Here is a 13,280-nt window from a genome sequence, read left to right as displayed (position 1 = left end):
CCAATCAGTTTGTAGCACATAGACCATGTTAGAATTTAATGACAGCGTATAAAATAAGTTTTTTGCAACAACTGAAAACATTTCTCTATGTCTTACCCAAAACACAGGTTTTTGTGTGTATTTCCTAGTTGGTGCTAATACTCCTAACAGTGGTAAATGACTTTAAAAATAATTATCCCCTGTATCACGTGAAAAACATTCAAGTACACGTAAGTGACTAAAGCATCTCGGAAGCACACGCTCAGCTCAGTAATTATAATCTTGTTTCAACTAAACTTGACTGAAATGGACCTTTTCATTACTTGGCTGAAAACCAGCCCATCACACAAAAACGTCCAAACCGTAGGGGCTTTCTGAACGGCTCAGGTGTTCTCAGATGCGCCCTGGTGCTCTCAGGGAATCCGGAGAAGAACGACCGGAGAGGTTTCGGGTAAGATGGGAAGGCAGCCAGACAGGGGGGACCGCTCCGCCTTTCGCCTTCCTCCCCCGCCCCGCTCCCGTCCCGCAGGATGTCGGCCCGCACCGCCTCCATGCAGGATGACAGCGGCCGGCAGGCCTGCCCCAGCGTGCGGCGCGCAGCCCGGCCACCAGCCTGCGCGGCCCCGCAGCGCTGCCGGCCCCGCCCGCCAGGCCCGCCCCCCCGGGCGGCCGGGGCGCGGGGCGGGGCGCGGGGCGCGGGGGCGGGGCGGGGTGCGGGGCGGGGGCGGGGCGGGGGGCGGGGCCCGGGCGGCGGGGCGGGGCGCGGGGCGGGGCGGGGCGCGGGGCGGGGCGCGGGGCCGCTCGCCCCCCGCCGCCGCCAATGGGGGCGCTGCGCGGTGACCTTGGCGCCGCACCCGCCCCTTCCCGCCGCCTGCATCCGGGCGCCCGCCGCGGGCCCCGCCGCGCCTGCGCAGAGACGCCCAGCCCGCGGTACGGAGCGCGGCCGCCGCAGCGGGTGGGTGCTGCCGCCCGCCATCCGCCCCCATCGCCGTCCCCGCCCGTCCCCGCGGGCCCCTCACCTTCTCCTTTTTTCCGCAGAGACACCGGATTGTGGCCCCCGCAACGCCGCCCGTTAAAATGTTTGCCTGCGCCAAGCTCGCCGCTTCGCCCTCCCTGGTGAGTGGTGGCGCCGGCCCGCGCCGCGGTCTTGGCCTCCTCGCCGGCCGCGTCCCGGGCTGCGGCGGGTGGGGGGGCGGTGGCGGGGCCCGCAGGGGCCGGGCGGGCCGCTGAGCCTCACGGCAGGCCCCTGGGCCAGGCCCGGGCCGAGGGCTGGCCGCCCGAGGGCCAAGGTGAAGGGGGAGGGCGAGCTGCAGCGGCGCCGGGTTCTCCTTCCCGCCTCCTTGGCCAGGGCCCTTTGCCAAGTGAGGGGCCTTCCCCGCCAGCGCTGAAGGGGAAGGGCAGCGCGGCGAAAAGCTCTGGGGCCTGGTGCGCTCTGCGCCTTGCTGTAGGTCAAACTCCAGCCTGTTGCTTGTCCTATGCAAGGCCGGGATTTTTTGCCCTTGCAGGGACAAGGGACTGTCCTTATTCAAAATGTCGTCTCTAGCCTGCAGAGCGTCTCGTTTTGCATGGTGCAGGCACAGGCTTCTCCTGCAGGAAGAGCTTTGTGCGAGAGCCGATATGACCTTAGACTGCTGGAAGCTCAAGGACACATGCAGGCCGCTTGTGCAAGAGGATTCATTCATTTACACCTTGCTAGATTTCAAAGTCTAGGTTAGGTCTGTGTATGTAGCAACTTGAGAATTCATTTTGGTAGATTTTTTTTCATATCAAAATATGTATCACTGCCTTCTGGTCTATGTGGCTTTTTTGTCAAGGTTCTGATACACATTCTGTCAGTGTAACACATGTACATGTTCCTTAAAGGATGCAGTTATTCACAGTAATGTTTCCTACACACGGTGCTATCAGATTGCCTGGCAGTTTGCTGCTGTATCGTTTGTTGCATATCCAGCTCTGCAAAGATTGCTGTCTTTCAAGTAAAAAAAGCCTTAGTAGATAATAGCCTTATAATTTTACAGACTATTTTACAGAAACAGTTGTATCAAATGGGTCTGCTTTATAGCTCTTTTTTCTCCTCTTGCAGATCCGTGCTGGATCAAGAATCTTGTACAGACCAATTTCGGCATCTGTGTTGTCTAGGCCAGAGGTCAAGAATGGAGAGGTACCTTATAAACAAAATTCTGTATCTTCCTAAATTACCTGGTGAGCCTAAATGTCCTCAACCTGGAGTTCATTTGTACTAACTCAAATAGTTATACTGAGAAAGTTGCTTTAAGTCAACCACCTAATAGTACTTGTTGCCATCTTGCTGTTTACCATGAGAAGTCATTCACATTTAATGTTGATTGCTTTCAGCTGGAACAGGTAATATTCTGAAGTGTTTAACTCTCAGTTATAGTCTTGGAAGAGGAGCTAGACATTCGATCTAACAGCTTTTAAAACTGTAGAATAACACTATCAAAGTGGTCGTAAAAAATGGTTTATGTCTGAATATAATGCTTTTTCATGTTTTGTTTTCTTAGGGCAACTCAACACTCAAAGGGGCCCAGAATACTGTCTCCCGACTAGCGCTTAGAGAATTCCAGACTAGTGCTATCAGCAGGGACATTGACACTGCTGCCAAATTTATTGGTGCTGGTGCTGCCACAGTAGGTGTGGCTGGTTCTGGTGCTGGTATTGGAACGGTCTTCGGTAGTCTAATAATTGGTTATGCCAGGTAATCAATTTCTTTCTTATAAAGCTCTTGATTTGCATGCAGATATATCTTCAGACAGCACCTCCAGATAAGCAAAGTCGTAGTAAGGATGATGGCACTGTAATAAATTTTGTTAATCATTGCTATTAATGTTAAACATGGCTAAATAGAGTCACGTGAAACTGTAATGTGTTCATCAGGATGGCTGTATTGTTAAAATCAGAACTTTGTACATTCTACCTGGAGAAGAGACATGAAAGCAGTGAGATCATTAGACTTTGTCAGTGTTTCGGTCACTGAAGTCCAGTGTTCCAGCATTCAGTTCCAGAACTGAGTGTAAAAATCTAGCCTGCATCATTTTCCATGTGAGAGGGAAGGAGAAGTCCTAAGGAGAAACTGAACGAAAACTACTAATAGGTAATGTGAGTTTGTATGCTTAGACTTACTAGTCAGGATTGTTACTCAGAAATGGATGCTTAAGTCATTTTTCTAACACACTTGGCTTTGCATCTCAGAATGTGTAATTACTGTATCAAGTGAATAATCATTCCTTCTAGAAATCAGAAGGGGTTGAGGGTTGGGATTTTATAGTAGGGGTGACCTCCTTCCAGATAAGTGTACACTGTTCCTGCAGTAGAAATAGTTAATGTGGTGTGGAAGAGCAGAACTGACACAGGCATAAAAAAAGCTTTACTGAAACCAGTTGAGACTTAATTTTAAGAGTTAATTCTGAAAGATTTTTAAGCCCTACTGAAGACAAGGAAGTTGTCTTGAAGAAACATGAGTGTTTTAGTACAGAAATATCTCCTTTTTTGAATTTGGCATGAATGTGCTAGTAAGATGTTGTAGAACCTTACTTCGTGGTATTATGTTGAAGGTTTTTTCTCTCCCAAACACTTATTGGAGGGGTAATTCAGTGCATTTTAGCAACAAACTGGTGGTTTCAGTTCCTGTATTTGAGGGCTCCTTAAAATGTTTCACACCAGCTTCCTTGGAGTATAGTTCTAATGTTCCCGTTGTGAAATAAATTAATAAAGCATAGTGCTCATAGTTCATGAATGGGGAAGATGTAGAGAAGTCAAATTCAAAACCATATATCAGTGTAGTCACAAAAACTGTGCTTATTTTGAAAAATCATATCCAGTCTGAATATCCTGAATCCAGTCTTAATTACCGAGTCATTTTGCTGAAGTCCTTGCTAAAAATTACTTCTCCTTGGGTTTATTGGCCTGTTAAGGAATCTGTGGCAAGGAAGTACAAGATTCTGAACCCTTCAGATGCATTGAACTGTATGGAAAACATCTTAATTGTAAAGATAAAAAGGTCTTACACCTTCACTTTTTTTTAGAAATCCTTCTCTGAAGCAGCAGCTGTTCTCATACGCTATCCTGGGATTCGCCCTGTCTGAAGCTATGGGTCTCTTCTGTCTGATGGTTGCTTTCTTGATCCTATTTGCCATGTGAAAGGAGATCTGCCTACAACATTGGCATTGGAATGTAACTCTGCATTTTATGGGACTCCCAGAATGTTGGTGTCACGGAAATTGATGCTATTTCCAAAGTCATTTCATTAAAGAGAACATCTTTAACTGTCAGCCTGTTGCCTGCAGTTATTATCTTTCTCTTTAGGGTACCTGGAAGACAGCATTGTGTCATGCAGTCGCCATGCATTTCTCCTGATAATGATAAATCACATAGGACCCTTAAAACAATGACTTCAAGTCAAACAATGTATTTATTTATATATATATATAGGAGTGTCACTTGTTTGTTAATGTGGCACATTTTTGAAAGATCAAAGGATACACAGATTAAATGTGAAAGGCTGTCCTGCTGGCCTTTTTTCCTTCACTTGATTGAAACTTGCCTTGAGCTGATCTATGCACAGTTGTTTTTTTTTTATCCTCAGGCTAGCTGGCACATAAGGTATTCTGGCACCTCTTGGCAGAAGGAGCCAAACACAAATCCATGAACAGTGATAGGAAAGTTCTCTTTGCATCAGTTTTCAGTTACGCTATAACTTACCACCATGGTAAAAATTTTCCATTTGGTTCTGAGCAGTGCCCTGGCTAGACTAAATAACTGCTTTAGATTGGTCCATGGCATCTAATTGTGGCACATTGATATTATATGCTTACTTTGTAACTGCATTCTTGGCATCACATAACTAAAAGGGGGAACTTCCAGCTGCCTAATTTGGTAAGGTCAGCCTCGTGTTAACCCCAAATTCTTTAAAGAGCAGTAGGATCAAAGCATTTTTAGTAACAAAATACCTGCAGTATCAAGCTCCGCTTCACACCTTGTCTTTTAACAATGTAAATGCATTTGCAGACTTGTCTACACTTAGAGCAACAAACTCTGCTACTATATATTAACCTGGGGAGGGCTTAACAGCATCAGACTTTATTCAGAATATTAATAACAGATTTGATCATTCAACAAATAAAAGCTGAACTTTGGAAGAAGGTGAGCAAGCTTATAACAGGCTCTGTCATCTTGCTCTTAAATAGGTAATTGCCTAATTAAATCTAGGAAACTGTCTTAAGCTGTGTATCCCTAGGGAAATTAAGAAATTACTAGTGGTGCTCAGATCGAGTAAGGTGCAGGTAAGACCTTTGTGTTCATTTGAATTCAAACACCAAATAGTGTTCATGTAGTCTGACTTGGACCCAGCATGAGAAGCTGCTTTCCCTGTGTGTTTTTTAGATGAAAGATGTCTTCTCAACAGGACTAAAAGTTGTCATGTAAATCCTTGTTTATATCTGAGGTTTAGGAGTCTAGAATATGCAGCATCTTGAAATACTCATCTATAGCACAGCATTAGGATATGGCTAGGACTGGAAGTTGATTTTTTGGGAGGTGAGGGAGTGGTGGGGAGTAAAGCACATCACAGCAATCTTCATGTGGTCTGTGCTCACACTGGGTTTTGTAATGAACTTGATACTGAACTTGCTAATACTCCATAGGCTCAATAAGAAAGCCACCGAGTCACCATGAGCTACTTGAATTAGCTTTGAATTATAATTTCTCGATTTACAATCCCATTTTTTTCGCATGTGGTTCACCCTGTCGACATGGATCTTTTTCCCTAGGATCAGCTGTGTCTGAAAGGCAGCAAGACATCTTGGGTGACCCTGTATACGGATCTAAAGCCTCTGTTTTAGTAGTAGCATCTCCTTAAGCTTGTTACCTTTTGACTCACTCTTAGACTGGTGTACATGGGCCAAACCCAAGCAAAATTGCTATTAGGTTATGTCAGTCTTGAAATGTGATCTGTATTACAGATAAAGACTAATGAAGGTCTTTGAAAACATGGCAGCAAACCTTCATGCAGGGGATTATCCTCCTAATAAGCAATAAGGGGCTTATGAGCAATGAACAGATTTTCACATCTGAATGATCACAGGGCACATTGACTTCCTTTCTCTATTGCTCTATTTTCACTGCTCTTGAAAAACAAGATGGGTTTCAGGGGTTACTTGAGCACTTCAATAGCTCAGTCAATCCTCAGTTTTCCTAAAAAGCCCACAAAAGAGACAACTGTTGTTGTGTAAGAGATTAAACAGTGGTTTGTTTTTTTAAATAATACTTAGCAGTGATTGAGCAGCAGCAAGCTATCTGAAAGGTTTCCTGATGTTTTGTGTAAGAATTTGCATCAATGAATCTTTTTCATAGGTCAGAGAAACCAGATACAAATTTCCATGAGGTGATACTGTAGGCTTCACTTAACTGAAATCTCTGTCGGGTTTTCTGAGGTGGACCACACTGACCTTAGAGACTGTCAGCTCAGGAAGAGCTGGATGCTCCGGATCCAAAGACTGTTCATGTTTTAGTGTTGAAGATGGAGCCAGATGGAGCAGAGATTTTAATTGTGGCTGAATATTACTCTCCTGGCTGTTTTAGTAGATCCAACATCATTCCACCTGTGATAGTGATGTATACAACAGGGTTATCATAGTGTATAATGAAGGAGATGCTTATGTTACCAGTTACGTTCTTAAATTACTGCTGCAGGTAAAAGTGATTAATGGTTTCCATCCTGCTGCTTTCCCTCTGCTTTTTGCACCAATTTCAAACTGAGGAAAGGCAAAGAAGTTGCAGTTCAATTCTGGGTTTGGGAATGATGCTGCCATGTGATGGTTGATCTTAACTGCTGAAAAATACGTAGTTACTTTGTAAAGAAGGAACTTGGATCTCTGTTCCTCTCTTTGCACTATCTCACACTTCAGCCCTTTACAACATGCTTACACTAAAGAATAATTCAATTTCTAAGTAAACTACTTCTCTGCAGTGTTTTTTTTATCCCACCTTACTTCAAAGCACTTTGCAAAAGTGCTGTACAGTGCCCACCCAAACAATTTACAAGAAGTGAGACATAGCATATTTTCTCTTTCAAGTTCAGGGAAACTTAAATGTAATTTATTGGAACCAATACTTCTAAAACAGAAGGGGGGTTTTTGTTATTCAGTCTCATACTCTCAGCTCAGTCTTAGAACAAGACAGTTCCAAATTACACACAGGCAGAGTTAAAACACCCCAGATGCGGTTCAGAGCCCATCTTAGCTAAACTGTTGCCATATACAATTATGGAAATTTTTTAATTAATCCACGAGGCTTCTAGTTCCTACAATGTAAATTTTAGATACCACTTGTACAGTGCTGCAGCACTTGTGACACAGTGTTTCACAAGGTGAGTGTTTAGTGGACGTGCAGCTTCAGGCCCGCACCCCGTTCCTGCTACCAGAGACGCGGTGCGGAGGGAAGGGGGAGGCCGAGGCGGTACAGCCTGCACGCACCGCTGGAGGGTGGTTATTCCAAAACCTCCATGTGACACGCGCATCAGGCGCTGCCCCTGAGCGAAGCCTTGCAGCGGTTCAGTCTGTGCCCGCCTGCTGCTGCCCCCCTGCAGAAGCGCCAGCAGAGGGTGGGGGCCTCACCCTCCGAGCTCCCGCGGCTGCCCAGACCCTCCATCAGCAGCACCTTTACCCGAGCTGCTGGGCCGCGCGCAGACACCGGTCGCTTGGCTCTGGCGGCAGGTGCGTCGCCCGTACGTGATCCCCGGCAGGGGGGCTCACTGCTCTGAACGTCGGGTGCCGGTTCCAGACGGCGAGCGAGGCTCCCGGGCGCCGGGAAGCGGCGCGGCCCCGGCCCGGCGGGCACACCCGGGCACCGCCGCTTCCGGCCGGGCCGCCCAGTCCTGGCGGGGCCGCCCTCCGCCCCGCCCCTCCCGCGGGGATGGCAGCGGGGATCTCGCGAGAAGGGACGGAAGCCCGTGGGGGACCCGGCCTGTAATGTGCGGTCCGGCCCGCGTTCCCGGGTGAGTTTGTCAACAGCGGCGCGGCCCGGCCCGGCCCGGCGGCTCCTCCCTCCGCGCTGCGGCGGCGCCCGGGGGCCCGGGGGCGGGAGCGGCCCCGCTCGGCAGTGGGCGGGGGATACCCGGGAGGCAGGAACATGGCGCCGCCGCTCCTCTCCGCGGCAGCCCCCTCCCCCACCGCGGCCTGCGGCTGCTGCTGCCCCTAGAGCCGGGGCGGGGCGGCCCGGCCGGCGCCGCGGAGACCGTTACCCGCCCGGAGGTAGGGGTCCCGGCGGGCGCCCGAGGGAGCGGGGCGGGACGGCGAGGCAAGCGGGTGAAGGGGGCTGCAGCCCCCGGCGCCCCGGCCCGGAAGCGGGCTGCCCCGCCTGGCATCGCCGGTACCGGGCCCGGCCCCGGCCCGCGGCGGGGGCGGACGGTGAAGGCGGGGGGGAGGGCGGGAGGGAGCGGGTAGCCAGGCTCGGCCTCTCCGCCTCAGCTCTGTTCCAAGGAGGCCTCCCCCTGCATCCATCTTTTGCTCGGAAGGAGGATCTTGGTCCGCGCCCGGCGCTCAAGCGGAGGGTGCCGAGAGGGGTACGGTGCGGGAAGGTAAGAGCAGCCTTTCTGCACCAGCGGGAGGTGTTGGCCTGGCTGGTATCTGGCCATGGATGTGGGGCCTGCTGGACCAGTTGTCCCAGTGACTCTGCCTGTTATTGTGAATTACACCTTCTGAGTTGTCTTCATAAAAGGGCTCTGAATTTTCCACGTGAAAAAACACATCACAAACCCTCAAGCAGTGATGACTGAACGATGCTCTGGACACAAATATTTTATGCCACAGGGCAACTTGGTGTTTGGAGTTAGGGGATATGTGTGCTGCCATGTTGCCTTTGCAGTCTTATTCATTCTGTGGTCTTTTTGCATCCCTATTCTTGGAGTGAGATCCATCAGTATGTTTCCATGTCCTATCCATTTGCTCAGTGCCAGTCGTTTGCTTTTCATTTTGTTGCTTTCTTCCAGCCATGTTTATCTTCAAGTAATGGTTCTGTCGCCTGTTTCCTTGCACTAGAATGAGAAATTGTAATAAAGCTTGGAATTCTGAATCATCCTGTGTTTTCCAAAATAGTGACCCTGAATGTGGCCAAAGTGTATTTTCTTTCCCACCTTTTAAAACAATATTTTTGTTTTCTCTCTTGTCATTTTCTCATAGCAGTGAATGTCACTTCTCAAGCTCTTGCTGAGTGTAAATGTGATTGAGTTAATGAAAACAAACATTCCTGAAGTTAAGGTCATAATACTGCTAGGTCTGTGTTAGATGTTAAATTCAGCACTAGCTGATAGGATGAGGAGGATCCTTCTTAAAGGTCTGGTCTTCCTTAGCTGTCTAGACACTGTTTCTTCAGTCTTCCAATGGAATGTAATTAATGGACATCCAGTTGCAGACATAATGTCAGAGGGAGAAACTACGGTCAAGTTAGGCATTCACTTGAATTCTCAGTGTTTATAATTCTGCATTCCAGAATCAAAACTGGAAGGATGTCTTATTAAAAAAGAAAACAGTGACTTTGACAGTGACTGCTTGTGATATAATGCATCAAAATAAATGTGAAATAATAAGAAAATATTAATGTATACATGGAGTGAAGCAGCTTGTGTTGAAATCCATTATGAGTTGATGTTTTAATACTGATCTTTCACGCTAATACTGAATAAACTAGTTGAGCCTTTTATCTTCATCACAGTGTAGTTCATATTTCTATCTTGATCCGAATTCTAGAAATATGACCCTGTTTGGTATGTCTTTTTCCAGAAACTTCTAGACTGTGCAGCATCTAATATAAGGAGCTTTTGAGTCTTACATTTGATCATGCATAATTTTATAAATAATATTGGGTTTCTTGCTACTTCTGTTTTGTGACACAGTGTTGAGCAGCCTGAATTATGGTATTCTTTTGAATCTGGTTTAATTAAATTTTGAGTTTATATTGCCTAAATAATTTTCTGTTACCAACTATTATTTTTTTCCTTACACTATTAATTAGTTTAAACTTAAAAATGCATATTTATATAGCTGAGGAGCTTGACTAACTAAAAGTTGGTGTATTACTTCTAAACTAAACTTTTTATAACAGTTTCTTAATCTTGAATTTATGTATAAAAATAATGCTTTTCCTTATTTTCAAAGTAGCAAATATGATTCAATACTATCAACTTTTCTGTTGGAATAATTGATAGATTTCAAGTTATCATTGTCCTCTTGCATATATGAGTCAATATTTAAGAACTATACAATCAATATTTTTTTCTAGTTTGTGCTGTACTGTTTCCAGCTTTGTTCTTTGTCAGTTTCATTTCACCCTGAGAACTTTTCCATTAGCTGTAGTTCGGATAGGAGCTTCTCTTCAGTAAATTATTCCAAGCAATACAGTATGTTTGCCTTTTTAGGTAAATGCTAATGGTCATTTCTGTTATTGCTTACAGGAAAGAAAAAGATCATTCATTTTAATGAGCAATGGGAGTCCCATAGTGGGATATTTATGGTATAGAAAAATATTTTTTTCTTAATTATTGTATTCATATTTATACTTCAGGGATACAATCTGAGAAAATGTAGGAATGAACTAACTTTTTGTTAGAGGGTTGTTGTGGTTTTTTTTTAATTTCTTCCAAGTAATGTAGCAAAAGGAGATGGGATTTCTAATGTTTATTATATTGATGGACAATATTAAGACATTCAAACCTAGTAGATCAGCTGGGAAAGGTAAGTCCTAATATCTCTGTAAGCAAATTGTGAAATTATTAGCGGAATATTAACCCTTGTATGTTTCTTCTCTGACATTCATTGATCTTTCCCTTATCACACACACTGTGAATTTCCAGTAAGTCAAAGAAAGGTTAAGGCGCCTCTGAAAAATACTTAAGCCAGGGTGTTGACTTAGGAGCTGCCATGTTCAGCCAACAGGAGGTGTTAGGCTGAAGGATCTTTCTTTATTTCATTACCAGAAGTGTACTGTCATGTGGAAAAGGCCTGCTCCTTCAACAAAGCTGAAGTAACTTAGTTGCTTTTTTTCTGTACATGTGACCATCTGGCCAATTGGCTGTCTTGTTCTTCCTTGAACTTACTAAGTTGATCACTTCACTTCAAGTCCTCATTTCTCGAACCTTTTTCTTCTTGTCCATATGTTCCCCCCTCTATAGAGTCTTTGACAAACTGAGGAAAGCATGGAATTAATTTGCTTTAGACATCAGTTACAAGCAATTGACTGATAATAATAACATCCCAGTGTTTGACTTTTTTAAAGAAAAAATCTGAGCATTATGCTGCAGGTATTATTACCTTTTTTCCTTATTCTTCCACAGAACTCTCTGAAATAGATCACTTGTTTTCTAGGAAATAGCACAACCACTCTGTTAATCAGTGAAGTGTGAAGAGGGAGCTCCCATTTTCCTGTCCATAATTTTTGAGTTGTACAACCTTTGAATATTTTGGACTATGGCTTATAGTTTTCATGCAGAATCTGCTGAGGTACTTTCTTGTGATCCCACTTTCTTTTTAAGCGTAAAAATGTTTTTAATTTTCAAACTTCTTCTCCTCCATTCTGTTAATAATTCAGTTTTAATTTTGGGAAATGCTAAATTCTATGACATTATACAAATAGGGTCGGTCAAAACACTTTTGAAAGTGGACTTCAATGGTAATGTATTAATTACGGCACTTTTGCTTCAACTTTCTTCTTTTGCTTTATAGGAAACTGAAAAAGTAACTGTTCCATTTCCTTCAGGTAAGTGGAGCGATGATTTTTTTCCTTTAAAATTAAGTGTTGATTTTATTTGTGCTACTTCTTAGCTAGTGGCGTATTCTTTATACTAACTCCTGATTTTTACTGAAAACAAAACTTGTGAGTCTGCCTATATAGAAAACTGGGGAAGTAAAGATAAGCTTAAATGTGGGAGGTGATTCAAATTTATGCTGTGAAATTTTGTATCTATGTATTGAAAGTATAAAAGGTACCCTTTTCATTTTGATTTGCATTGATTCGTTTGGTTGTATGAGAAAGCCGTCTCCTAATTTTCAAGTGTTTAAATTTGGAAAACGGATTATTGGTTTTTTTCCCCTGTTCTAAAGAAGCATGTCTATTAAAATTCTTGTATAGAGGCAAGCAAAATACTAAATTCAGCTCTCCAGGTATCCATTAAAACAATGTTATTCTTTGCTGAGGCAAATATACTCAGTCCACTTTACTTTGAAAAATATCTGCACTCAAGTAGAACTCTTAGAATTGGTAAAGACTTTGAAAAAATTTTACTTTTTACTTTTATGCTTCAGTTTCCTGTGTTAAAATGAAGCGTTAAAGTTAAATCATAAAAATCTTGTGCTACCTAAAGTAATTAGGCAGTATGATAAGACCAACAGAAGAGCTTATTAAGAGTTAGTAATTCTGTGAACAATAAGAGTGTATGTATAAGGGCAATAGGCACAAACTGGGACACAGGAAGTTCCATTTAAATATGAGGAAAAGCTTCTTTACTGTGAAGTTGACAAAGCACTGGAACAGGCTGTCCAGGGAGATAATAGAGTCTCCTTCTCTGGAGACATTCAAGACCTGCCTGGATACAGTCCTAAGTAATGTGCTCTAGGAGATACTGCCTTATCAGGGGAGTTGGACTAGATGATCTCTAGAGGTCCCTTCCAGCTCTGACCATTCTGTGAAGAGTTTGTGTCTTGCCATAAAAAGGGCACAATCCCAGATCAAATATAAAGAATAAAAGGAAATGTTGAATAGTCATGATGGGTCTTCAGGAAATGCAAACATCCATAGGAAAATACTTCACTGATACTGTAACTTCAGCACTTTGTAATGCACAGACCCAGGGGAGGCTTGATGTTGGTGGACTACTATGATTCTGATTTGTCTCAATGGCTTAATACAGTTTTTGTCTAGCTTTTTTTTTTTTTTTTTTTTTTTTTTTTTTTCAAACCAGAAAGTACAGATATTTCTTGAGTTGAAGGCACAGGCAAGTGCTCAGTCTAGCTGCAAACCTTGGGTTTGCATCACGTGTAAGCAGTAGAAGATCAACAAGCTGCTACTGTAGCTGGCAGACCATCAGATTGTCCTCTGTGGACAGGGTGAAACACTTGTGAGAATGTGCATCTTTGCTTGCTTGCTGATCAGAAGAGGAATGCTGAAATTTACAAGTTTAAGGGTTTTTCTTTGTTTGGTGTTGTTTGGGTTCTGTTTTTTTATAGTTGTCAATTTCTGTGTTCAGTTCAGGCTGTTTTCATCATCAGCCCTGATGGTAGGGACCCTGATGGTCT

The 13,280-nt window shown here is 44.3% G+C and overlaps 2 protein-coding genes across 6 annotated transcripts in view; both read left to right on the top strand.

Annotated features, from left to right (window-relative positions):
- Window positions 1-787: 787 nt before the first annotated feature.
- ATP5MC3 (ATP synthase membrane subunit c locus 3) lies at window positions 788-4,268 on the top strand. 2 transcript variants are annotated; one of them, XM_051623590.1, is made up of 5 exons: window positions 788-934; window positions 1,018-1,095; window positions 2,063-2,140; window positions 2,502-2,695; window positions 4,023-4,268. In XM_051623590.1, the coding sequence occupies exons 1-5, from the start codon at window positions 800-802 to the stop codon at window positions 4,135-4,137; spliced, it is 600 nt and encodes a 199-aa protein (XP_051479550.1). In that variant the 5' UTR covers window positions 788-799; the 3' UTR covers window positions 4,138-4,268. The 2 variants fall into 2 exon arrangements, with proteins under 2 accessions (XP_051479550.1, XP_051479551.1); XM_051623591.1 differs by having other exon boundaries at window positions 885-909.
- Window positions 4,269-7,901: 3,633 nt separating this feature from the next.
- The window catches only part of ATF2 (activating transcription factor 2), a 48,046-nt gene continuing 42,667 nt past the window's right edge, over window positions 7,902-13,280 (top strand). For 3 of the 4 annotated variants that reach the window (XM_051622915.1, XM_051622914.1, XM_051622912.1), the window contains exons 1-2: window positions 7,902-7,990; window positions 11,712-11,745. The gene's annotated coding sequence lies outside the window, so the exon portion shown is untranslated. Of the gene's footprint in view, window positions 7,991-8,079; window positions 8,247-11,711; window positions 11,746-13,280 lie in introns of those variants that run through there. The other variant, XM_051622913.1, reaches the window with a different exon arrangement.

Source organism: Apus apus, chromosome 6 (genome assembly GCF_020740795.1).
Source record: "Apus apus isolate bApuApu2 chromosome 6, bApuApu2.pri.cur, whole genome shotgun sequence".
Classification (NCBI taxonomy): domain Eukaryota; kingdom Metazoa; phylum Chordata; class Aves; order Apodiformes; family Apodidae; genus Apus; species Apus apus.
This window is presented reverse-complemented; position numbering and strand designations above follow the sequence as displayed.

What these genes read in the sequence shown, in the direction of transcription:
- ATP5MC3 (XM_051623590.1), top strand. Translation starts at nt 800, where the DNA reads ATGGGGGCGCTGCGCGGTGACCTTGGCGCCGCACCCGCCCCTTCCCGC. An exon ending in GAGCGCGGCCGCCGCAGCGG is followed by an intron (nt 935 to 1,017) that starts GTGGGTGCTGCC and finishes TTTTTTCCGCAG; the next exon opens with AGACACCGGATTGTGGCCCC. An exon ending in TCGCCGCTTCGCCCTCCCTG is followed by an intron (nt 1,096 to 2,062) that starts GTGAGTGGTGGC and finishes CTCCTCTTGCAG; the next exon opens with ATCCGTGCTGGATCAAGAAT.